Below are 27453 nucleotides of genomic sequence, written 5' to 3' on the forward strand. Positions count from 1 at the left end.
TGAAGCACAGATCATCACTTCCAAGCAAGGATGAGATACTGTTTTCCACCAAAATACATTTACTGCTACATGTCTTATATTAAGAAAAAAAATCTCCAAGAACCCCAGCCTGGAGCATAAAATGGTTTATGCAACAAATACTTGTGAAATGCCTACTTAAAAAGTTAAACCCCCTGGAGGGCTTGTGAATCTTTTAGTTGTAATGTACCCCTGGAGGATTTTATTTTGTATCCGCCTTGCCTGAAGTTAGAGAGCACTTTCTGAACATGTTTGCTTTACTTGAAGCTAAAATCTGGGTTATTTGGGGGAGGGCAATGGAGAGCCCAATAAATCTCACAATATACTTCTTGGCAAGAGAACTACTTACTGGTGTCATGAAGAAACAACTTAACTGCTCTCTAAAGAAATATTGGTTTCAGAAGTTCCTATTGTATTCAAGATGCATGGAAGCTGCATTAAATCAAGTTGTGCAAAGTACTGAAGTTATACTTCTTTTTTTTAAAGTTAAATCCTGAAACAGACCAACATTTAAAACTAAACAAGAAAAAAGAAGGAAAAAAAAAAAAAAAAAGGGAAGTTTCTGAGGCTTCCATAAATTCTGAAGGGAGGAAGTTTAAAACTTGGGTGTTCCACTCCTGAAGTCACATTCCACAAGGAAACAGCTTGATTTTATGTATACTCTATTGCTATTCAAACCTCAGTGTTTTAGAACTTCTACTTTCACTGTTCAAAATCATCTCTGTGTGTGCACAGCAAGCGAATGCAGGGCTCAGTGAATACCAAAAGTTTTTGTAAAGAGAATATCAGTAAGGGTACATTTTCTTATTCACATTTGGGCAGGAGCCTAAGAGTTGGCTCACAGTGCTTCCAGGTACTTCCTCCCCTTCTCCCCGACACTGTGTAAACAAACACATCAGTTAATTAACCTAGACACAACTAACTAAAGCCACCAGCAGAACAAATCTGACCTACCAGCTGCCTGTGCATTTCAATTGCCCCACACAAGCCGCTCAATGTCTAAGGAGTATCACCTGTAAAGATAATAAAGTGAATCCAGACTCTTTGGAAAAGAAGCAAATTGAGTAGGCAGTTTATATTCAAACAGAGAGATAGCTGAGAGCAAGGGTACATTCTTCCATGCTGCCACACTCAAGTCTATATTTGAGAGACAAACCTTCTGTACAAAAGAAACCAGGTGACCACAAAGTGCCTCAGTTCCTCTGCTTTCTGTCTGAAGATACCCAGGAGAACAAGTGAGAGCAAATGCCACAACTACACTTTGGAATATTTGGTATAGGAACATTTTCCTGGAAATGACACTTGTGGATACGAACCACAGAATTCCAGTAATGCTCTTTCCTCACTTGATTTATTCTGACATCAAGAAGTTGCTCAGTAAAATCAGGGCATTTAAAATAAAAATCAATCAATCAAACTTACCGTTAAGATTTTGTTGCTTGCATTTTACACTGCCATACATGGATAGAGAAGATGCACCCCAATCTGCACTGCCACAAGGTATGTCTTGTTACTCCTTTGTGAATTCAAAGTATATTGCCAAATTATGATTAACAAGGCCAAGTTTGCTTTTTCTTTCCCTAGAATTTGATTCTAATGATAGAGAAATTACTACTACTAGTGTTAAAACCCATCCACTTAGGGCAGGACTGGAACCAACAGCTCATCAGAGGTGCACAATAACGCCACGAATCAGGATTGTTTTCTTCACTGCCTCAGTGTGGCTCCATTCAAAACTATATGAATAACATTTTTAAACATACACACTTCACATAACAAGAGCTCCCCAAATGGGATAAATGTTCTTCAGTTTATCCTGCTCTTTTACTGCACTGTCTCAACATTCCCATGGCACTGCAACCAAAAAAAGAAGGGAAAGGAAAAAAAAAAAGATACGCAGAGCAAATACATACAAGTGCAAGAAAAAGAAAACACTAAAAAAAACAACAAACCAAAAACACAGCGATGCTGGCCTTTCAGTTCACCCCACTGTTTCACATGAATGGCCCCAAAGGCTTTTCCTCAGAGCACCTGAGCTGTAAACCCACTTTTTGGCTATTCTAGAATGAAATTAAGAAAGCAGCATATTTTTAAAGCTCCACAATCCCAAGTAAAGTTTATCAGGCACAATGTGATTGTTTTAGCTCTGAAGATTAGAATGAATATTCAGCACTACGGGGTTACCATCACAAAAGGACTACCTCCTATGAGAAAGAAGTTGATTCATCTCAGTGTCCTGGACAGGCAGGGCTGAAAAATTGCAGAAGAGAAGCTGGCTTGGACTTAGGCTTCAAAAATGACCAAAAAAAAGAGAAGTTCTCAGCCTCAGCTTTTTAACTGCCTTCCATTAGCCTTCAAAGTTAAAGGGATTAAAAACATAACCAAGCAGAGCAAGAAAATACCAGACATACTGGATTTCAAACACAGTCCAATTTTATCTCCTAATTACTTAAAATGCAAGCTGCCAAGTGCACCAACCATTATGACAACAAAAATCTGATCCAACTTCGCAACAGCAACAAAAATGTTTATCGGAGAGGTCTAAGCCACAGACTCGTTTTGTAAACTTGGAAGCGATTCCAGAGCCAGCACCATACATCTCAAAGGAGAAGATAAACGCTCACTCACATTTTTATACAACAACCACCATAAATGGATCAACAGTCTTCACACACACACACAAAAATAAAAACAACCAGAACTTGCAAGCTTTCACAGTCAAAGCCACAAAACTTCAGTAATGACGACTTATCAGGGACATTTCTACTAATTTAATTGCAAGTACAACCCTTGGCAAAAATGTCCGAACTTGTGTGTCAAGAGAGGAGAGAAACCAGGCTGGATGTCAGGGCTCAGGGCACACACTTGCTTCCACACAAAGAAAACTGCCTGCTTTGGGAAGAGTCTTGCAGGACAAGGGTTTCAACCCCTTCTGAGTCATCTCTGGTTTCCAAGAATTTTACATGGAAATTGAAGCCAAATGGCATCAAAGTGGTAAAGGCCGAAATGTCTTGGCTTAAACAGTGTGTGTGAGAACGAGACACAGAAAAACACATTTAAAAAGACAGGAAAATGTCTTACCCTCCGCTCACATTTTTTCAAATGCTTCTGGAGAAGTAGCTGGCTCAGCAGATCAGGGAGGGAAATGGAGCTTTCCAGTACAACTGGCTGCTGTTTAAATCCAGCCCAGTCTTACAGTGACTGAAAGTTCTTATCCAATAGGTGGCCAATGTTAAACAAAATAGATTTCACTTCCAGTTTCTTTTAAGTAGGTGTTTGCAACAACTGGCAGCCTCGCCAGACAGGTCAGGCTCTGGCTCTCAGAGCAGTGACTGAGGCAATGGCACCGCAGGCTGGAGCCAAGCACCTGCTCTGTGGCAACAATCTTCATTTGTTGGTGCTGTTATACATGAACCATAAGTGTGCTTTTGAAATAAAGACGGAGAGCAGAAGTCTAGATACATGACTTTTTCTTAATTCCAGTAACAGAATATATACCTGACATATTTACACTAAATGAATTATTACTAGATCAAATTAAACTTTATTAAAAAAAACCTCTTATGCTTTGTTCCAAGCTACATGTGAAGAGCTGTAGGACTCCTCCACCCGATTCAGCTGTTATCATGCAAGTGGCTTAAGGAGAAAATGACTTAAGACCTGGGAAATTTTACTGAATAATCTGACCAAAGTGAGTTTGAACCACTTTCTGAATATTATGAGATCTGAGAGTATGGCTACATCATAGGCACTCCACGGCAATAGCTCATCACAACCTTTTCTTGGGGTAAAAAGAGGCATAAGCTACTTCAAGCTGATGGAGCCGAGTGGAGACAAGGCTGGGTTCAACTCTCCCAGTACTTCGCCATCACATGCTTTGCCTGGTTGCCCACACACCCTCAGTACAATCTATTTTAAGGCTCCTCTGGTATCTGACTGTCCTATATACTTAAAGGGAAACCCTCCTCAGCTCCCTGACAAATAAAACAGACCCCAGATGAAACAGAATAATTAGCAACACACGTTTTAGTATAGAAAGGTACAGGGAACAGGGCCTCCCCAGTGCACGTAAAGGAAATATCTTGGAATAGCAGGGAACCAAACATTTCAGCAATATTTAATCTAACTTAGGTCCTACTTCTGCACTGAAAGAAGAGCATTTTGCAGGCTCATTAAGTGCTTTTTGTTCTTACCATATCCAGTATCTTCTCTCAAGAGTACTCAAAGCTGAGACAAGGCAGCATTTCTCATCAGGTCACCCTACAACAGCACTTGTCTGCTGAGCTGCAGGAGTGAGAATCAGACTCTGCTATTTCCAAAGCCACATTTCCATCTGTGTGTTATTGACAACAACTTACAGGAGTCCCAGTAACAAACCATGCATTGTCACCACCCTCTCTTTTGAGGGAAGCTACTATTCCTCTCTCTCTCATAAGACCAGTCCTGTGGAGTTATAGAGAACTCAACAATACACTACAAGAAAGCTGTCAGATAGTTTAATAAACTAGCAAGCCTATGAATCTCATTCCTATAAACATATGTAAATTCATTCATTCGGGAAAGAGAAGGTAAATTTAAAACAAGTATTTCAATAGCAAGCCAGTGTTACAAAATAATATTTTTCCTCCCAAACGCACGGATAAAGAACCTTTTGCTAGTCTCTGAATTTGGCTTTCACAGCTACATCATCAAGCAACGTCCTACCCAATAAAAATATTTCTGTAGAATTTAATAACTACATCTATAGCACCTTGTCTGAGATTCAAAAGTCTTGGAAATTAAAATATGGCAAGAACAGGATTTATGACAACTCTGTGAAGTAATGTCTGTACATACATTGCCTCTTAATGTCATGATTAATTTAGTGCTAGGCTTATACTGTAACCAACTTAAAAGAAAGTTACTGGTTCTGCCCCAAAACAATGCCCACCCACAAAAGACCAGCTTTTGGCTCCTGTGTCTGCTCAGCTGCTTTCTGCCTACTGAATGATGGCAACCAGCGTAAAAGCCAATAATGCTCAGATGTGTTAACAGCTACAAGCTCTCTGCAACACTCCCTATAAGCCATACCCAAATGTGATATTGCAAAATGGCTTGTCATCACCCTCTTCCTGCCCTTCCCAACACATATATTCCTCATGAAATGATCTTTTCTCTTCAATAGCACGTGCTCGAGTATTTTATGTTGCTTCGGTTCTATTATGTGGAATAGCAGCAGCAGATGTCTGCTGTTAGAGAAACAATTCTATTTATGATTTGAAAATTACTCCTAGGCTTTGCATTTCCAATATATCTGTAATTTCAAGGATCATTAGTCTTTACAAAGAACAGAGCTTTGAGTTACAACTAACTGCTGTCAGCGTAATCTGCTAAAGTAATGCTTAAAGTAAGAGTGTTTCTTTGCTGGCTGCTATACCATGTAAAAGACATTCACAAAAGAGGATTAAAAAATCCTTATAAACATTAATTTTTCTGATATAGATGCATGTGACTGTTCCATGTTTTCATCAGAAGAATGATACATCAACTGACTCAACTTCGAAGACATTTTCCTATCACACACTTGAGAAAAATCAGAGTTTCAACAGCTCTCGGAGAAAATAAAACCTGTACCATTTTCCAAGAACAATCACAGAATCATCAAACATTCTGATACATTAAGATACTCTTAAAGGTCATCTGGTCCAACTCTCCTGCAATGAACAGGGACATCTACAGCAAGATAAGATTGCTCAGAGCTCCATCCTGCCTGACCTTGAATGCCTCAAGGGGCAGGGCTTCCATCAACTCTCCAGGCAACCTGTGCCAGTGCATCAAACCACCCTTAAGGTAAAAAACAAAAGTACTTATATTCCATTTAAATCTCCCCGCTTTTAGTCTGAAATCATTTCCTCTTGTTCTATCACAGCAGGCCCCAAAGAGTCTGCTCCTTTCCTCCTTACAATCCCCCTTTAGATACTGAGAGGCAGCTATCAGGTCTCCCCAGAGCCTTCTCCAGGCTGAACAGCCCCAGCTCAGTGTGTCCTCACAGGAGAGGTGTTCCATCTCTTGGATTATTTGTGTTACCTTCCCCTGGATGTGTTCTAACAGGTCCACATAAACATTTCACACTGGAACAGATCTTCATTACAGTGCCTTTACACCCAAAATTATTAAACACTTTGTTCTTAATCATTCTCCTTTACACTTCCAAATAACCTTTTTTAAGCCTCAAATGATATAAATTCTCATTTGGTCATTGTTTCATTAGCATTTGCTGGCATGTTTTCATATGGAAACAGACTGCAGTAAGTGTTCCAGAATTGCTGCTGTGCAAACACTCCGTATCACAATAGAAAGAAGTTTGTATAAATAAGCACATAAATTCTGATAAATTACTTTACTCTTTGATTCAATAGCGAGAACTCTTCTTATCAGTTTCTCAGTGTAGGCAAGAAACAAATATTTTGCTCTTTCAGTCTTCTTAGTTCAATAACCCTTAGTTCCTCAGTTACTTCTTCAAGCTTGCCCAGTATCTTCTCAGCATCTTTCTCAGGAAACAAAAGCACATTCATAACAGTAATAGAGAACAACTCTCATTGCATTCTGCTTGTGTGATGAAATCTCTGTATGAATGCCGAACCTGGACTGACCTTAGCACCTACACTGAACCACATTCATGTTCACCAGCAGTTCTTACCTACAGATTTAAGAGGTCTAACAAAGAAGTAACTGCAAAGTCATTAAGGAATGAGAAACAAGTAAGATGAACAATACTGTAGGTATGTAATAGCTTTTGCCTCCTTCAATGCTGCAAAAGGAACAGCAATTGACAACTCTGCTGGAGTTGTCTGAACTCACTGAAGTTTTCTATTGACTTTCAACAACACCCTAATGAGTGGTTCAACAAGTCAGCAAAAGGAAGGAGCATTTGTCTAAAGGTCACATTCAAATGCTTCTGAACAAGTGATTATTTTCAATTCAGACCTCATTGGTAACAACTGGAACTTTGCCTGAGAAAATGGTTTTAGGCCTCTGCTCACTGATTTGTTTGAACAGCGGTATAGGAATTTTGTAAATAGATTCAATTTATGACAAAGTGAGAAGCATGAGAGAATGATCATATGCCTATTTCTGTAATATTCTTTGCCTAACAATTATGACTGCCAAAGTTTAAAGAAGGTGGAACTAAAATCCCCTCTGAACACAGATATCACACAGCATGATGGGTCACTCACCATCATCTCAGGACAATTACACATCCATGTATGAACAGACTTTACTAAGAACGAAGCCAGCCTGAACTACATGCAGTGCTACACACCAGGCTGCAGGAGAAAGCCTGCTCAGTGATTAGCTTATTTGTTCTGCTCACGTTTAGGCAATCATTCCTCACAGCCATTTGCAAGTTATCATGTCTCCAGACAAGTGTTCAGATTTAGTGCCCTCACCTCCTGCTCCATACATATACTGCCCAGTCAGCCCTGGCCAAACAGATCTGGACAGACAGCTCTTAGCAAAAATGCGACCTGTTATTCCAATTGCTTTGATGCTCAAAGTAAATATGTAAATAAACAAAAGCCCAGCCCACTCCAGGACCCAATTCTTGGCATTCATCATTCTCACCTTAAGTTCAGTTTTTCAAAAACCAAGGCTGCCCATTGCTCAGCTTCAACCTTTCCCACCTATCAATTACCTTCCACTCTGAGAGACAAAATCTTAACAAGTCAAAGGTGAAACAGCAGCTAAAAAATAGATCCCTAAAAAGATAACATTATGTATTTCCTTTCTTATCTGTTAGGAGAATAATGGCTTGTTTTTGTTTTGAGAGAATTATGACAGAAACATTGTTTTTCATAGACAGCTCACACTTAACAGCTGTACTAGGGCTGGTCAAACTGTCACACTGCCCTTCCCTGCCAGGTTTGTTCACCAAAATAAAGGATTCAACCCATCAGAAAGAAGTATTTTCCAAACTACACACACGCTGAAAAAGGAAGACTTACTGTGAACACAGCACAGTTCTAAAGCCACATGAGAGAATTTTCATATTGATGTCCCTGCTAACTACAGACAGCTCAAAACAAAACCACAAACATGGAGAAAGCCTGAATCCAGATCAGAATTTTATAGCTCACACCCCAACTCTTAACAATAGTTGGAAAATGCTTTCCAAAACTTCTATAATATTTGCTCCATAGACAGGAAACGAGTTTAATAGTACATCTTTGGGGATGCACTTTGTTTAGCCATCCAAGCCTTTGATTCAAAGGCTGTAGATAGTATTGCTTTAGTTGTTATACAGAAACAGACACATTTCCTGGAGGGGTGCCCCCTTGTTCAGATGGTCATTCCCCTAAATCCCTGTTAACTTTGCAGGATAAATACTGCACATATAATTGGCTGTAAAGGAAGTCCTTTATACATGTTTCTTGGCCTTCCTCTATTCACAGCATGAAAGTTATGGAGATAAATATGCTGCTGAAGCACTGGAATGAGGAAGCTAGATTAAAAAAAAATAAAAACAAAAATACATTCTTACAGACGAATTCTTCATTTCTAGAGAACATTCCTGAAGATGAATTTACTTCTCTGCCCGGGCAAACATGACAGTATTATGGCCCCATTTTCTACTGCAAGCAAGGCAGGAAGTAGGATGTGCATTGTCCTGGAGCTGGCTGGGAGATGATCACAACTCCTTGAATCACAGCTTTCTTCCCCATTTCCCATTCACCTGAATGAAGGCAGTAAATAGTGCTACTGCACTGTCCTCTTCCCAGAACGCTTTTGCTCCTTTATGAGGAGCTGGGCCATGCTCCACATGATCTTTAGTCACAAACAGTCATGGAATGAAGTCATAGAACTGGGAAGAAATTCTTTAAGCTTCAAAAGATACACAGACGAAGTGCAATCTTGTGTATTGTCAAGGCATACATGTACAGTATGTTCAGGCTCCATACATGCTGCATACTTGCTTCCAATGTTATGGCGCGGTGTGCAAGGCAGCGAAAGGATTGCTCGTGTCTCACCCAGATGTGCACCCTACTAGTCAGGCCACTACATGGCCTTCTTCCCCCTCCCTAACCCCAATGGCTTAAGTTCATAAACAATGTAGCACTTAAATCTAATTAAAGCAAAGGCAGTAGCTGTTAAAATGCAAGTGACACATAAGGAGCTGAAATCTCAGGAACTGAAAAGGAAAAGAAAGAAGCACAGAACAACTGCTGATAAAGTGTGATCTGCTGGCAAGAGGTGGCAAAGAAAACTAACAGAAATACATCCCAATCTAATGCACAAACAAATGAACTGCGATCCCAGCCAGACCGACCTCACTCTCCCAACACCTGAACCACTAGATTAAAAACATTCTTAGAATTCAATATGGAGAGAAGTCAACCTTAAATACAAAACAATGTGTTGCAGCATACCATTAAGTCCTCTTTAGACAGGCAGAATTCATCTTAATCTCATCACATAAATAATGACCAGGGAAGCTGCAGTGGGATGCTTCAGGCTGCCAGCAGCCAGCTGGGCCACCGGGGCACCCAGAGGCTCCCCACTACCTGGCTGTGCCACTCTGCTGCCCAATGCATAGAAAGACAAATGGCATAACCAGCAGAGACTTCAGTGGCAGCAACCAAAACGCTCGGCAGCATCCCCTACAAAACACTGGCTACAATTTCTAAACTTGAGCATGGATGATACCTTACCTCCAGCACCGTAAGGAGGGGAGAGGTGTTAATTAACCTAGAAACCTGCTCCACAAAGCACAAAGGCCCGGCAGAATGGGAGGCATAATTCACCCTCATTATAAGGCTCTCCATTACAAAGCCAGTGCATACAAAAGGCTGCTGCTTTGACTCAGCACTCCACTTCAGCTCACTGTAAACATTTTGACATGCATTTCACTCATGTACAAACTCCGCTGCTCTGAAAAATAACCTTAATGAGAGGGTAATTTCATTATTCAAGTGAACACCAGGGTTAAAAACCAAAACCAAACCACCATCTTCCTCAAGTCTAGCTGGACTGAAGATGAGAGCCGATCAGAACTCATCTTCAGCCAAATCTCTCTTCAGTTATGTCTGTGTAGTCCATTTCACCTAGTAAAACTAGTAAAAGTCTCAGTTTTTATGTTATTTATTTGTTTGATATGCATACTAGCCATACACTCCAGCCCTATCTTCCAGCTAATCATGCACTGGGTTTACATGCACAGTGATGCAGAGCTACAAGCCGACAGCCTACACAGCCATGTCCAACCTGCGGCCCATCACAGCTCACAACGCAGCCACCCCCTGCCCTGTGCCATCACACACTCATTGCTCAGCACCAAGCATCGATTAACCCCATCTGGGCTGAAACCAGGACAAGGAGAGGGAACAGTACAATGCTTACTCAAGTGATGGCAAATAATTTTATGCCTTATGGTATGCTGGCTAAACACAGTCATATGAGCAGCAAAAACACACAGCCATTCTTTCCATTGAGGTAAAGGAATTTGAGAACAAGTTTCAAGATAGCAAAGAAAATTTCTCTTTTCAGCATATTTATATGACTCCACTATTTTCAGTGACAACATTGAAAAATGACATTTTGTAGCCAAGTATTTGCTCAATCAAACCGTATTACTGTGCTAATTGTATTTCTTCTTGTTGTTTCCACAGAAATAAATGGGAGGCAGCACTTTTGGAGTGACCTGCATATATGCAGCCCAAGACAATTCCTCTTCACTCACTGTGGCACAAGCAACCTAAGAATCTGGACACCCACTGCCTGCTGTCATTATCACTTAAACACACACATCCTTGGACAGGGGCCTCCAGAAGCAGTGAAGATTACTCTCATGCATTAACAGCACATCCCTTCTGCCACCTTCTAACCTTATGCAACCTCTTGTTCAAATGGGTGGTAAGAAAAAGGTTGTGTTTTTTTTTTTTTCTCCTCTCTATATTTTATAACAGCTTTAGTTTATACAGCTTTTTTTAGAGTAAGATATCTTGGGCTACTGAACTGTGTTACTGTAGAGCAAAAGAAGAAACTATTAGTTCACTTCACTGTTTGTTGTGGTTTCTTGAACAATGTGGAAACGCATAAATCCCAAGGAAAATTCACATATTCTTTGTCATCCTTTTTTTTTTTTTCTCCTGTATACTTATTCTCCTGAGTAAAATATATATATAGCAAATACCTGACATATATGTAGCAAATACCTGACTTATTCATAGCAGTGTATCAACAAATAGCATAAAATGGTATATGTGCAGTTGATATCAAAGCTCTTTATGAACTCAAATGTTTATTTGCCTACCTCAACAACTTAGCGAGGTAAAAGGATAAAGGCTACCCTCAATTCCCTGCTGAGGATACAGGAAAGAGTGGGTAAAATTGGTAGTTTCAAAGAAAAGATAAACGACTAAGTGTGCAGTATCTTGGGTCACTGAGAAGATTCATGCTTCAGCAACTTGAGAAAAGATATACAGCAAATGCCAGGGTATAGACCAGAATACACAGCTCCTGTATCCCACAAATTCAACATTAAGAGAAACCACTGCGTCCCAACAATGGCTATTTGCCTTGGACCACCACACCACTGACACCTGCCAGCTTCAAATCCAGGTCCAGGACTTTGAATCAAAGGATGTGAGGAGCCTCATAATCTCAGATGACTTCATAGCCTATCTCCACTGCAATTCACAGTGCTTACGAAAGCTGAGTTTAACTCGCTATCCAATCTCTTAAAGCACAACAGAACTGCCATTCTATCCACAAAAACCCCCAACCACTAAGCAGACATCCAAATGGTTACACATATCAGGCTGGTTAACAAAAGCATGCAGCTACCTGAGATGCAAAGAGTGTAGTGCATCTATGACTGGACTGCTGAAAGCTAACTCGGTGAGGCTGCCCAAATAACCCGTATGCCTATACCCTCTCCCCTTAACTACATCAAAGATTCATGTAAAGCCTGGATTCCTTCGCTTACCAGGTCCTGTTACCAAATGACCCCTAATTTTGTTCCTTAACATGCCTGTGTACACAAGCTGAAGAAGTGCTCTATTCTCTGCTACTGGCTTGGTTCAGGTACATCGTTTTTGCATCTCCTCAAACTAGCCTTTCCTCACCTTCTCTTTACGTCTGAAGGAATTGCTCTTTGCTCATTCCTATAAGATTTATTTTGACAAGGGATCATATGAGATTGAAGGCCCAGAAAACATTCTGCTGACACTACTGAGAAGGACACCCAAGATGGCTCACTTCAGAATGGAAAGTGGCACAAAGTCTACACAGTCTTTTTCCTTAATTTAATGAAAAAGACAAGTTTTGAGGCTCATCATCAGCAAAGGCAACCAAATTAAAAGGGAAAACCATATATTACAGTCATCCCTAAAAAACCCTCCCCAGGAATTACTTAATACCAACAAGAGATTCTTGGATTAATTCTGTCTCTAATACTGCTATTAATTTTTAATACTACCAGATTCCATTGACTCAAATCATAGAGGAACTCTAAGCATTTACAATTATCAGTCAAACAAGGAACCTTTTCAGCTCTTTACCCTTATAATTATGAGGTATAAACTTTCATACAGAAGATTAAAATGAAGAGAGCATTTCCCAGAATAATGATGCTCTCTCTAATACCAAACAGCAGCTTGGTTACTTTGTGTTAAGAAACCAAAGCCCTTCTTACACAATTTCAAAGCAGCAGCTGTGACTTTGAAATTAAGAATTCATCCTCGTCAACTGCTTCAAAACTAGCCAAAATAAACGTGGTTGGATGGTTCCTGTCGATAGACATGGGATGGAGGGGTAGCACAGATTGTTTGCTCTTAGAGATTCAGGTCCTAGAGAACTATGGCTTCCCCAGGATCTTGTCCAGATGACAACTTTGGGACAAAGCTGCATCTGAAATGTGGGTTAGTTATTATGTGCTATATCATGGTACATGCTACGTGCTATATCTGGAGTATAACCTCATTGCATAGCTGAAATATATTGATCACAGTGTGCCACTCACAGTAATATGTCTTTATTTCCATAACAGATGATCCTTTTCTGTCATTCATCACACAGAACGTATTATGGTCTGACTTGTAAGGTATCCCTTTTCTTTTGAGAAAGGGGTTGAATTTTTGTTTTGTTTTTCACTTGTTTTGTGAACTCAGGAGCATCCCATAGTGGTAATAACAGTAACTAAAAACTGATGACATGAAAACCTCACGCTAGACCACTTTTCCAGCCTTAATGAATGCAAAAACATTGGAGAAAACAGAACTCATCAGTGGAGGAACACAATGTCTTCTGAGATCCACAGCCAAATGCATCCACAGTGCACCTCAGGGGATGTTTCAGGGTCTAATCTTGCTCCCAGAGTTCATGGGCTTCAATAGCAGAAGGGTTTGGCCCATAAAGACTCAGTAACATCTAACTCAACATTAAGTAGAAAGCATGTTTTTGTACGAACCTGAAAACAATCTCCTTCAGAGAACTACACTACAAAGTACTAAAGAAAAAGAAACCCTAAATATTTAAAAACATTCAGACGTGCCCAAGAGAAAACCAAGCCACACAAGAGAGGCCACTGAGACACATCCCAGGTCCTTTCCTCCACTGCTCCTTGATGCCTTGCCTTCCCCACCACCCCCTGCAGGGGCACACTGAGCCCAGCACCCAGCTCCAGATCCAGCACTGAGGGGCAGCTGCTCTTCTCTCACTGCCCACACCCCCAACCTTCAGGGAAAGGCCCCAGGATGGCAGCCCTCAGAAGGCTGCTGCAAGTTTATTCCTTGCTGCTTCTTTCCCTATAAATTACTCCCCCGTTTGATGTCTATTCTTGCTTTCAAGAAGAAACAAAAACACACAGACACACAAAAACAACCAACCCACTTGTCAGGTTCAGATGAAAACTGCCCACACGACAAGTTTGTGTTTACAAGCTTAAGAGCAAGTTTCATTTGAACGCAGGTCAATGCCGCTTTAAGAAAACATCGCATACCAAAAAAATCACACATGGTTAGAACACATCACGAGCAGAGAGGGATTGTGGACTCAGCCTGCGAGGCACTGAGCCAGCCCGAGGAGCCCTTTGAAGTTAGAAAAACATCCTCTGGTCAGAGCACATTTGTGAAGCCGTGGGACAGGCGCTTTAAACAACATTCGCTTGAGATCACCTGCGGTGTGCCAGGGGATTGGCGCCTGTGTAACTTCAGCAGCGTAACCCTTTGCATCCCGCAGCGAGCCCTCCCTCCAGCTCAGTCCTGCCAACTGCAAGCAGGCGGCCCAGTGACCGCATGGCAAAGCCTGCAGAGCTGCGGGACCTGAACAGCCTCCCCACAGTCTGTGCTGTCAGACCCAGCACCGGCTCCTGCCCCACAGCCCCAGCCCAGCAGGGCTCACAGCACAGCCCTGCCCACGTTCCAGCTGAAGGCAGAAGCGCTTACCCATTCTTGACACCACTTGATACTGAAACTGATACAGGCTAACAGCAATTCAGAGGGACCAAAGGCATGTCTGCTGGGCTGGGGAAGGAGGAAGCCTCACCCTGTCCTTGGGTAGGGCTCCTGCTGATAATAGGAGACACTCTGACTGTACAGTAGGGCAAGACTCTCTCCTCACTTAAAACATATCCCTAAAGGCGTGACATTCATATTTTTCTTGTCTAACTGTTCTGTGTTTTATGAGCATTCCTATTTTTGTGTTGTATTTCTTTGCAAGGGACTTACAAAGGTTGGTGCTGCTGTCAGAAACACAACTGAGGGGCTCAGATAACTGCTGTAGAGACAGTAGAGGACCTTGCAGCCTGTCTGCACAGGACATCACCATTATTAGCCATTACTCATTCATTGGCAAACCTAGGGGACTTCTTGCTGCTGCATCTTCAGATCCTGTCTTCAGAATGCAGAAAAATCAGTGGAGGCCACACATTAATTTGCTACAGGATAAGTTTGTTTTGCGTTTAAACACCAAAATATGCTCACATGCCAACAACACTTGCATGGCACAAACTAGCCAGTCCCTTATGGGTAACTGCAAATGTTAAAGGACACAGAGCAACTCTGGCCTGCCTTACTTCAAACTTTCATCACACTGCTTTTGAAAAAAAATTTCATTCATATTTTTTTTAAAATAATAATTTCATCAAATAAAAACCAACAAGACAACCAACCAACAACCACCAGTTAAAGCAGCACATCTGGAAAGAAGTGCTGCATTAAGGCCAGTTACCAAACTGAAATCTATGTAGTATCAACAGTTGTACTATTCCCTCCCCATATACTGGGGTAACAGGCAGAAGGTGAAAAAAGCCACGACACCGTGTCTTAATCCAATAATGGCTGCCTTTCAAAGAGAAGCCCTGTACAGAAGCTAAGGCAGCAACCCAACTCATCACTGTGTATTAGTTCACACAAAGGCTTTCAACTGGACTATAAACACTAATAAAGCCATACAAACTATTAAAAACAGACTTAGAGCTGAAAAACTTAGAACGAAACCATGGTGTAGTTACAAACCACCTGTGCACTGTAACAAACCAACCTGATTAGATAAAGAATGCCCTCACACAATAAAGATGTACTGTTTTAATGGGCACTAAGCAGCGTTCTGGAAACAGTATCCCAAAATACAGTTTTTAAACCTATCTTCAAAATTTCATTGCTAATTACAAGTAGGAATTTAAGTGGCAATATGATGGCAAAAAAACTTAAGCAAGCCTATCATGAAACGATCACCTAAACTGCATCTGCAGAGAAAAATACATTACCATTCCACTAGCAATGTAACTTCAGCAGAGAGACAATCAGTCTCACCACTTGAGTCTTCTCTGCTCTTCCACAGATGTGGCAACGAATGCATTTCAAACCCACTGAAAGCAATGAGAAGTTTCCCGTCTATTAAAGCAGGGCTTTCACATCAAAACCAAAGCGCTCCGAGAAATACTGCAGAAGTTTTCAAGATGATCTAAACAGACCTACCCAAGTGCACCGAGTTACAAACATTCCTTTGGAAGAAATGTATTTATAGTATTCTGAAAAACGTCTTTTACATATGTATCCACATCAGCACATCAGGAACAAGACCTCGCACATAAGCTTTGCTTAAGTAAAAATAGCTTTAGCTGAGATAACCTGTGAAGTTTATCCTCAAAATAAAATTAAATATTCAGGATGGCTAAATGAGGCACAGTTTTTTCCATGGGAAAATATCAAAGTATTATTTATTTTTCTGTAAGTACTTGTTTTGAAAAGCCTTTCCTCCCCACCTGGGCTTCGGCTAAAAGCCACGATCTACATTTAAACAGTGTGTATGCTTTAGAAAACTATCAACCTTTTTTCTTTTTCTTCTTTTTTTTTAAAGCAGAAGCATATAAAATTATTTGATCCACTTTTCATATAGAAAGTCTAGGGCTGACCATAGCGAAATAGGCAGGCTCCCAGTATAAACTTACCCGGATTACATCAAAGACCTTCCTCCAGGATCAGACGATTGATTTCTTCAATGCTTTTTAGAATTTCTTCCAGGATATTTTGGGTTATTGCCTTAGACCTTGCTCAGCTGGAATGACAGATATTCTGTTTGCTAGACTATGATGTTCTCACTTTATAGGCGAATGAGAATCTGTAGTTTATACACACGTACACTATGTGAACACAGAGAGACTTGGAAAGTTCACAAGCAAAATTATTATTTATTGTTTCAAAAAGGAGTGGTTTATTACTGGAACTCTGATACAGGCTTAACCACAGCATCTGATGTGCCACAGAGACTGCTTGTTACTCCGCAGCTCGAGACTGGGGCACTCTGTGCTCTGAGAAAATTCCTGCTCCCCAAAACAGGCATTTGTTCTTTACATCTACTTAACACATGCGATATAGTGTAAAGAAGGTAATAGCTGTAAAGCTACTCCTGAAACTAACCTTCTCAGAATTGTAAAAGATTTGTAAGACAGGACAACAGGAAGCAGCTTAGCCCTTATCAGCATCAAATCTTTGGGGAATCAGCCAGAAAACTCTCTGAGGGCAGCGCGACACATTACCCACCATTCTCCTTCCTCCCCCAAGACAAACCTGTCACCTCTGCACCATTCATCATTTGCAACAGAGCACGTATCAAAAGATCCAAGGCTGCTCCCAAATCCCATTTCTCCTGCAAGACAGTACTTTGTTCTGTCACTTCCCTACTGAGTCTATCCCCTTATTTTATGCCTCACAGCATGTGTGGCTGCACCCCAAGATCAAACACCCATGCATGATTTTCTTTCACAGATCTTGAATCGCAATGTTATACTTTAATAGGAGCCTCAATGTACTTAATCCTTTTAAAGCTGCCACAGTAATGCCCCCAAATGCATTAAATTCCACCCTACTCACAAAACACAAAGTATTTCTCTGGGTGGACAGTGCAGAGAATGTTCTGACTACATGCCAATCCATCTCTGAGCTAAAGTTACATACACTGCCAGCATTTGTTAGTCTGAAGCCCAAGGATACATGGCTGAAAAATCAAGGCACGTTAAAATCTCTCTACTACAATTTTTGCTCAAAACATTACTTATCTCTTCCCACATTTTAGGGGGAAGTCTCACATTCTCAGACACGAGCCTGCATTTAACTCCAAATTCCATTACAACCAAACACAAGACTGGTAGGTGATACTTTGAAGGTATAAGCAGGATATCCTTTCACCACCAGACAGATGGATTTCAGAGTCCCACTGAATTTTCAGACCAAGAAGGGGTATCAAAGAACATCAGGCTTTCAGAGCTCAAAGAAAAAGCAGAAAAGCTACTTCCTTGAGGAGCTGTATTAATCAACAGCTTCAGATTTAAGCAGCAATTCTTTTTCTTGTACTTCTGACAAAAACCTTGCCAAACTCTTACAAAAAGCAAAAACCTTGAATCAGGGAGAGGAGGTGCTTCCTTATCCCTGCTCAATAGTCTCATAGGATCCCTTAGATTCATTTCTACTAGCCTCTTACTGACCACTAAGGAGCTCTTGGGCACAGATATAGCATGTCAGCCTCCCTGGCGTGGTCTTCACAGGAGCAAAAGGATTTACTTCACCAGAAGTTTTAGTAGCCTAAAACCTTCATTCTAAAATTGAATTCATTCTTCTAAATCATTCCCTTCCCCAAACATTTTGATTCTATATGACTAAGACAGAATTATTTCTCACATACACCAGTCCCAACAGGTCACATAAGCAGCACACAGGCAGCTATTAGGGAATGTGCCTGGACACTTAGCTGCAGATATAGGCCTCTTTGAATGTCAAGTCCCATGCAAAGCCAATGGACCAATTCTTTTTAAACAATAGATATCAGCTTATGTGACTGTAGTCTATTTGTAAGATGGGATTTTCCTGCTTAAAGAGCTGCACAGGACTTTCCAGTCTCACACATTCAGAAGCGTTAGTTCTGTTCAGCAAATTATGGAATAAGAGATTGGCCACACTGCTGTGACTGAAATAAAATCAGAAGTTAGCAAGCAGCAGATACAGTGTATAGCCCTACACCTGGAAGAGAATGGAGGACAGCAGCAGCTGAATGCATACAAGTCCTCTCCCAACTCAGGTTACGCAGTAGTGATGATATTCAGTCCAGCACAGCCTTTTCACCACAGCTAACGCCCCTGGCGTTCCACCACTGCACAATAACTGTCATGAGATATTCCAATACAAACATGCTTTGCTCAGAGATCAGACACAATGAAGATTTTGCATTTGGAACCTGGTTAATAATTCTTGAATGGAGTACAGTCCGGCTCAATCTCCCATAGCAGTAGTTACTCTGCAGGAATAAATACAAGCTTAGTTCTGCTGCCAATGTTGGCAGATATGACTAAATAAATTCATGGGGAAAAAGTCTGCTTGACCATTTCTTCCCATTAATTTTTGAGCTAAGCCTATACCTCATTTTCCATAGAAGATATTTATAGATATCACATAGTCTGAAAACTCCCATCTGACTCCTCAGACCAGTATATTAACAAACTAGAAAAGGGCTTAGTTACCAAGAAGCGCTCCAAGTATTTTATACATTTAGACATCCAGCATTTACTTTGCAATTATGTTATGATACTGACATTCACAAAGCAAAACTCATCCAGGAGGATTTCCATAAAGGCCAACATCTGCAGCCGGGGAAAGAATGTTCCATTTTGATTTGAGCACAATCACTGGACAATTATCTTCCCAACTCTGGAAAAAAAACTAACTTTTACAAAGTTCCAATACTCAAGAGACTTCTCTTTTGTCTGTTCCTAACCCAGCACAAGAGGAACCGTAAAAGTCAACCAAGATGTTCTTCTGAAGGTTGCCTACAAATATCCACTCACAGAGCTCCTCCTGGGTTTTATTACAGATCTCACAAAACTTATTGAAAAACCTTATGTTAATGAATGCTGCTGTGAAGAACATTCCCATATGTCAACAATCGCGCTACAAAATTCCCATTCTTGTTACAAGTAAAATTTTAGTATAAAGTCTGGATTAAATTATTTACATTTAAGTCACTCAATAATATATCATTGTTATTTTTTATCCTCATTTACAGAGAATTTACTCCATTACAAAGGCCTTCCCATTCAGAGGGATTCAAGTTTCATCAAACCAGGAGGGACTATCAGCTGCCCAAGAGACAGCCATCTTGTATCACTTAGGTGAGGACATTACCCAGCTACTAGATAAAGCTGCTTTAATGGGATCACATTCAGAAGCTTCAGGAGTTACTCAGCTTTCCAATCAACATCTCAAATTAAAAATGCACCATGTTAAACCTAAAATATCTATAAAATGAGCCTTCATGAAATACACTGTCTTCCATGCGCTCCCTCCATATGGCTCAAGCAAAGTCAACTTTTAATTTCATAACACAAAATATTTAATTTATGCTTTTCTTCATAAGTCAATTTAACCTCCGGCACATAACTTTGAAACCACGTAAGGATGTCTAACACTTTCCATATGGCAACTGAATTGTGGCTTTTAATTGCACCAACTGGTATCATTCAAGGATAATTCCCTTGGAATCCAGCTTTCTGCTATAATATTGGCCAATTCACTAATCTCATCACCATGGCACTAATACTTTCAGAGCTGTCAAGATAGACTATGTGCACCACTAATTAAATTATCTGGGTTTGTTGGCACCAAATTATAACACTAAATAAGATTTTGCCTCTCTCACTTCCAATACCAAGTTTGGCAGTTTTACTTTAAACACCATACACATCACATTTTACGTATCAGAATATCTTTCACTCATACAAATAAATAGCTTGGCTGCATCTGTAGTTTCTTCTAAACCTCTCAGTCCATACAATTTATACAACATTGCCACTGAAACCATTTCAGTTTGAAGGATCACCCCAAACAGTCACACAAGACAGCACCTTAGGAAGTTTGTAATTGATCTTATTACCGTGTTAGCAAGAAGAGAGTCCTTCAAATGTCATTCTACCATAAAATGACTCCCAAAGCAGTGCTACAATTAAATCTTCCACTTCAGTGGCCTTTAAGGCATAGTTTGTAGAGGCCACTAAAAAGTCTCATTTCTACTTATTATTTTCATTTTGGATACATACCCTATCCAGCTGTGCCTCTCATAAGGCTATGCATTTTTACATACACAAACACATACTATTTAACAGTGGGGAATTAGGAAGCACTTTTTTATTTCATGAAGGACCATGCAAGAAGAACAGTGAAGCTGAGACTGGCCCCTAGTCCTGTTAGACATGCAAGGAATGCCCATTAATGCCAGTGGCAGTTAGAGGCATGGAACAAATGGAGAGCAAGCACCAGCAGAGAAACAGTGATGCACCTCACCATTTCCCAATGCATCAACCCCAGACTAGCTACTCAAGTCTAATTAACATCATTTAAGCTAGAACATGAAGATCACTAGCACCAAACAGTCCTTTATAGCACAAGAGGTAAGCCAAAAGCTTTCCTATTTCACCTGAAATTGTGACTTCCTACTTGGCTCACCGTGAGCTAGTTTGAAAGTTAATTAAAAATGAGATTTTTTATTTTTTTTTTCCAGTCCCAAATACTGATCTCAATGAGATGCACAACCAAGAAACTGAAAATTTTCATATGGCTTTGAAGATAAAAATAAATTGAACTAAGCAATGTCATATTTAACATTTTCCCCTCTAGCACAGAACTACTTCTCAGTTAAATAAATAAATACATGTATATTTGCAAACAATGTTGATCTCCAGAAACGGTTTGCAAAAATAAACACGCTGAATAAATTTAAACTTAAGAATTATACAGGATAATCCACAGTGCCAGGAAGCCTCTCAATCTCTAGGCACAAGTTAACTCATTCATAAAGCAGCAGAAGAAGTGTATTCACTTGCTCTAACAGATTTACAACCCCGGTGGTTTCAATTAACTTTGAAAATAGAATATGACTCTCTTCACGGATGCAACAAAATTCCTCTTTAGTTCTCCATGATGGAGAAGGAGAAGGGTGTGGCCCAGCACTCAGCCTCCTCAGTAATTAAAACACTTAGAGCAGAGCAGCCCCTGCTGGGCGGGTGGCAATGGCTTAATGAGATCAGAGCTCTTAGTCCAGAACAGAAAGTTGTTTACACACCAGAAGTGTGCGTGTTAAATACACTCCCCCTCCCTTGATTCGTGCCTTCACCCAACAATTTACCACTATGAGATCAATCTCAGATGACAGCAGCAGTTTGCAAAAGCTGGACACTGATTACTCATATCCCAGTGAATGTATGCTGGGGAGAAATATATCAGATGAGGGAAGTCTTCTCCAAAGAAAACTCAAAGCTTCAGATCAGGAAGGTAACAGGTACTGCATGCTGGAGCCCCTACTTGTGTCAAAACATTCTGTGACCAAACTGATACAGACTTGCCCTCCACAAATATTTCTTGAGAGTCATCCATGCAAATTAAATCAGTCAAGACAGGAACAGAAATTAAATTGTACTGCTTTCCTATGTTAGTCACTCATTCCTCTTGTAAAAGTCTATATGAATCTTCCTGTGCTTCAGCATCATCTCCTCTGGATGACAAATCTAAGTGAAACAATTCAGTGTTTATATTCTCGAGGAAACCAGTCTTTCACCTCCAACCAACACAGAATTTCTGGCCCATATGGGGTAACACAAATCAAATTTCACTATCATATTCAAGCTCTAATCAGAATGATCCAAATCATCAGTTTCAGACATGGCAGCATCTCAGCACTGTGTTTTCCATCAGCAGCTCTTTGGTTATACACTGGATTTCACCAAATAGGTGAAACACAAAACCTTTATCAACAGAAGTCTGGTTAAGGACTCCTAAAAGGAAAATTATTTCAAGGGCTACTGTTGGTATCCTTGTTGGGGTGGTTTTTGTTTGTTTGTTGTTAAAACTGAAGTTAACGCTTCTCTGGATGCAGATATTTTCACTGGTGTTTGATCTAACTCTTTTGGCCATCAGTCACAGAAGTAGCAATTAAGACTTGTTTCAGGGGAAAGAAGTTTTAATGAGAAACCAAGTTTTCCAGTCATGACAACAGAGCTGTCCCATTCCATAGAGTCTTACAAGCCAACTGAACATCTTAAGAGGAGTTTTGAAGCAGTAAGCAGAAGAGCCCTTGGCCGATTCAAGCTCAACTACACGTTACTGGGGGAACACACAATCCCATTAGTAGTAGTGACTAATAGCCTTCCTATGAAGAACCAAGAAGTTAAGCAACAATCCACTTTGAATCTTGGTATAATTATATAAGAGATCAAAGAGATCATAAATGAGACTGCACAACTGTTTCTCTTCTAAGGAGTCAATAGCTCCATAATCCTTGTCAAAGACTGTACATATGGCACATCTGTTTCCAATGCAGGATTAAAAATGCATCCTTCCATACTACCCAAAGTTCATATTTTAAAGAAACTTCAGTGAAGCTGTCATGGTGTGGCTGTGATAGGATGACAGATGAACCAAATCAATTAGCAGGCCATACACGCATACAGATACCATCAAATATATTAGGCAATAAATTGCCAATATTTTCAAACATCCTGAAACAGCTTTATCAGGATGGCAGTAAAAAGCCTCATGGGAACAGAGCTTTTAAACATTTTTAAACCTATTTACAGTTTTATAATGTAGTAAAAAGCACAGGCTAATTTTTAGTTAATGGCCTGCTAATTGCTGAGCTATCCTGAGGACACCTCACAATACTTTGTTCTACTGTCAGTTCCAGCTGAGCAGACTTCACAGAACTAAAGTCTTCTAAATAACAAAGTCTATCTATTATGAAGGATATTTTTTCTCCAGAAAGCAAACTACCCTCATGAAATGTGTTCTTTCACAAAGCTGAAGTCAGCAGTTTTGACATTTATATTTTAAAACCCTGTTTAGTTTGGTGAGTTGAACTTTCTTTCCTAGAAAATGTGTGAGTGGAAGAACACACACCTGAAAAACCTGACTTTGAAAAAGCGAGGATAATGAAAGGTAAGTTAAAAGCACATTTTAACTCTTTGCAGCTGATATCACACATGTATGTACCATTACTACTGTAGACATACTGTCTCCAAGTAACATACAATGGAAGCCACTAAAACCAAAGATGCCTACAAGGTGAACACCAAGCAAAGCAATCAAGCTTATCATTCACAAGCACTTATATCAGTATCCTACCCTCCTCATCTCACTTCCAGTGATTCCCACACAATTTAACCTCCCCTACATACAATACTGAGGGAATCTAAAGAGTCGTTAGCTTTTTCCACTCTACACATCATCCACGCAATTCAAGACCACACCTAACATGAAGTATGCCTCATCTCCAGTTCACAAGTTATTTCCCCCACCCATTCCTCCCCCAAGAAAGAAGAAATGCAGACTTCTGCCAATAAAACTCGTGGCTAACAATGTGGTGAGTCTGCTGGAGGTCTGGTGGCCCTGCTCTGCTTGTGCTCTCAAAGCCACATTCCTTGCTGAGAAGCACAGATTCCAATCTCCCCATCTCTCAGGTTACTCTTCCATTGATGTGTCTTTCAGTGTTTGATCCAGATCTCATGGAATTCAATGGGAGTCTTTCAGTTAACATCAAAAACCTCTGGACCATATCTTGAAACACTATGAGGACCATATCTGAACACAACTGCCTTTGTTCATCTGTTCATCTTCCATCATGCCTTTTTGTTTATAGGGACAACATTTGAGGATGGGGAGGGGGAAGCAACGAACAAAAATATCAACAAATAGCTTAAACATTTCCTCCAGCACAGCTTTACATGAGAGAACTGGAAGAAAGAGAAAGGGTGGAAAATGACCACTGTGTGGTAACAGCCAGGACAAGTGATGCGTGCCCCACACTAACAGCACAGAGCAAGTAAATAACGATAAACTCATAGGGAACTTCTCCTTTCCTGAACTGCTCTGCCAAAGTGTGACAAACTTGCGCACCAATCGGGGCACACCAGCTTGCACACACTGGGTGCTGGGTTCTCTCCAGCAACTCTCTGTTCATTCCCATTTGTGATGGGTTTTGTTCCGAGCCATCGCCCAGACACTGGCAGACAGGTCTCCCCTCTACTCCCCTGGCTTTTGTACCAGCACCAAGTTTGCTACGCAGCTCCCAACTTCATCAAAGGACAGATGGAAACCACCCACGAGGCAATCCCTGGAGCAGCACTTTGGCAAAGCAACCCCTGCGTTTGCACAACCGGCCCTCGGGAAGGAGAGAAAGAGATGGAGAAAGAGCTTTTGGTTTCCCCCGTTTCAGAAAGAAGAAAGGAGGGGGCGCAGCTAGGAAGCTGACATACCCTGCCGCTGGAGAGCCCGCAAGCAGCCCGGTGCTGGCAGCCTTGGAGTCCCGAGCTGCTGCCTCCGCTGCTACTGCCGCTGACCCCGGAGTATTTCTGCTTCACCATCCAGTCCTCCAGCCCTTTGCGAGCCAGAGAGGCGTTCACCGCAAAACTATCACCTAGAAAAGAGGAGACAATGCCGCCGCTGAGCCGCCCGCACAGCCCGAACGGCCCCGGGCAGCCCGCAGCAGGAGCGGAGCGGGCGGAAAGTTGGGGAGAGGGCAGCGGGGACGGGCATCGAAAAGCGGTCAAAGTTACTAAGAGCAAGCAGCCATCCCTACCTTCCGGACTTTCTCTGGGTTTACAAACGGCGGCTAGGCAGATCCACGGGAAAGTGTGTGAGGGAAATAATAAAGGAAGATCGTTAGACACCCGTATAAAATCACAGCAACAAACCAAGTAAAATCCGAATAAGGGGAAAGGGCTGAGGAAGTAGCAAGTGAAAGGAACTAACCATGCTTCGAGTGAAGTTTCCCCATTTCTCTGCATTGATCTGCAATTACGATTCATTTGACTGCTTTCGGTAGGGTCAGGTTCTGTTGTCGTTCCTATTTTTGTAGCTGTATAAAATCCCAGCGTGTTTAGAAATCCATGTGCTCCGCTTCTCCCTGCTAAAGCACAAGCAAGAGCAAATCTCAGCTCCCTCCTGCAGCACGGTCCGGCGTCCCCCTCTCAGCTCCAGCCTTCCTCCTCTCTCCTCTCTTTCCCAAAGACAGAGGCGGTTACAAAAGACCTTACTTCACCCACCGGGGAACATGATTGACACCTCATTGAGATTAGACCACTTGCAGGCAGCCTCCGCCTTCCCATTGGGCCGCGGCGGCACATGAAAGGGACGAGCGAGCCTTTTGGAGGCTCCAAAAAAGAAAAAAAAAAGAAAAAAAAAAAAGGGAAAAAAAAAAAAAAGAAAGGGACCAGCCGGGCGCGTTTCACTTCCAGCCCGGCACACAGGCGGCAGGGCCGGCCCGCCCCGCTCCCCTTGCAGCCCCCCGGGCACGCAGCGCTGCGCCCCGAGCCCCGCCGCCAGCTGGCCCGGCACGGCCGGCAGCGCCGCCCCCCGCCGAGTGCGGGCAGCCCCGACCCCTCCGGCAGCAGCGCCCGGGCACGGCAGCGGGGTTGGGGGTTGTCCGCTCCGCTCGTGCTGGGATCGCAGCGCCTGGCAGCACCCCCGGGACGCGGGTGCGGGATTCCTGTCCCTGCTTGGCGGGAGCTCGGTTACGGAGAAAGCCAGCGTGTCTGGAAAAGCAGTTATTCTATTGACTTGGTCCTGCAAACTGTTTTCCACACGCATCTTTGCTCGCGGAAGTGATCCGGCCGAAGTCTCTGGTCGTGCCAGAAGGTAGTTATGGGGGTCGGATCAGCAGCCGCTTCTGAGCGATTCAAAATGTTAGCAGCAGGAAGACAAAGACTGTATGGCTTTGCTTTCTTCTTATTTTTAATCGAGTAAACGAGACTTAAAAAGCATTTCCCCTTCTGTTCCAGTTTATGAATGGCGTATTTTTTTACACGCAGAGTAAACCAAAAGGCTACTTGGTGTTTTACAAAGAGAATTCTCACAGTCATTAAAAATTTGTTTCCTTCCTCTGGCTGGTCATTATTTTTCTCTTTATGAAAATCACGTCTCCCTTGAGATCCTTCTAGTTGAACTAGGAAAGATAAAAGGGAGCAAGGAGAGTGTGGAGTAGACTCAAAACAAGAAAAAAAATGAAGGCTTCTGAGAATTTCACTCAAGAAACTACCAGCGAAGCTATGTAGGGATTGACCCAGATGGACCTGGTCCAAAACTTCAAGGCCACATCTGTGCTTTCAAATCCATACGTTTCAAACACAGGCAGGAAGGAGTTAGACTTGGGAGCTCATCTGAACTAGAGATTCAAAGCATATGGAGTAATGCTTCTGCATGGGATTGGGATGGGGAGAGGAGGGTCAGGCTCAGAGCACATTTTCAGAAGAAATTCCAAAGCACATGGATGTGGTGAAGGTCTGGTATGAAGCAACTGTGCAACGCGGCCATTGGAAAGCCATTACATGAGCGATGCGACGCCAAATTGCTCTTGGGATGACTGCAAAGTCATTTCTCACATTATTTCAGCTATTTATCAGTCTAGCAAAGCAAACACAAGTGTTGTGAAATGCAGCCATTGCAACAGCATCAATTGCCTGTCAAATAACTAATAGCATGCATCTTTTGAATCTCTCTCTTTTTTATGTATTTTAATAATTTATTTGGCCCATTTTTTATGTTGCGTATTTAAAGTGACATATTTGTTCCTTTGAAGATTTTGGGGAGGAGAAGGAGGGAAAGAAAGAGATTTAGATGAAGCAGACTCCTTGGGGCATCAGCCTCACCTAGACAGTGAAAACTTGTACAAAACTCTCTGATGGATATTAAGACGTTTGAAATTGTAATACTCATTTTATTTCCTCTTCAGCTCAGCCTGTACTCTTGAATACCCTTTTGTTTACTTCATCAGTGAACATTTCATTTGGGTTATCGTTTATCTTCGCTATTTACAAGAAACAGAGGATACTGCTTTGGATGTGCCCCCCAGATAATATGGCCTTATTAATTCCTTTTATGAAATGGCGCTTCCATTATCCAGCTCATGGAAATGCAACTGGGC

General features: G+C 41.5%; 1 protein-coding gene across 1 annotated transcript in view; it reads right to left on the bottom strand.

Moving 5' to 3' along the window:
- NKD1 (NKD inhibitor of Wnt signaling pathway 1) overlaps window positions 1–25543 on the bottom strand; it is a 103306-nt gene extending 77763 nt beyond the window's left edge. The window contains exons 1-3 of the mRNA XM_015873513.3: window positions 25284–25543; window positions 25111–25143; window positions 24788–24948 (exon numbers count right to left, since the gene is read on the bottom strand). Of these exons, the coding sequence (XP_015728999.2) occupies window positions 24788–24948; window positions 25111–25143; window positions 25284–25308 (219 nt within the window). The 5' untranslated portion in view covers window positions 25309–25543. The remainder of the gene's footprint in view (window positions 1–24787; window positions 24949–25110; window positions 25144–25283) is intronic.
- Window positions 25544–27453: the final 1910 nt, after the last annotated feature.

The sequence above is a fragment of the Coturnix japonica genome, chromosome 6 (assembly GCF_054131305.1).
Source record: "Coturnix japonica strain WE chromosome 6, WE-NBRP24, whole genome shotgun sequence".
Taxonomy (NCBI): domain Eukaryota; kingdom Metazoa; phylum Chordata; class Aves; order Galliformes; family Phasianidae; genus Coturnix; species Coturnix japonica.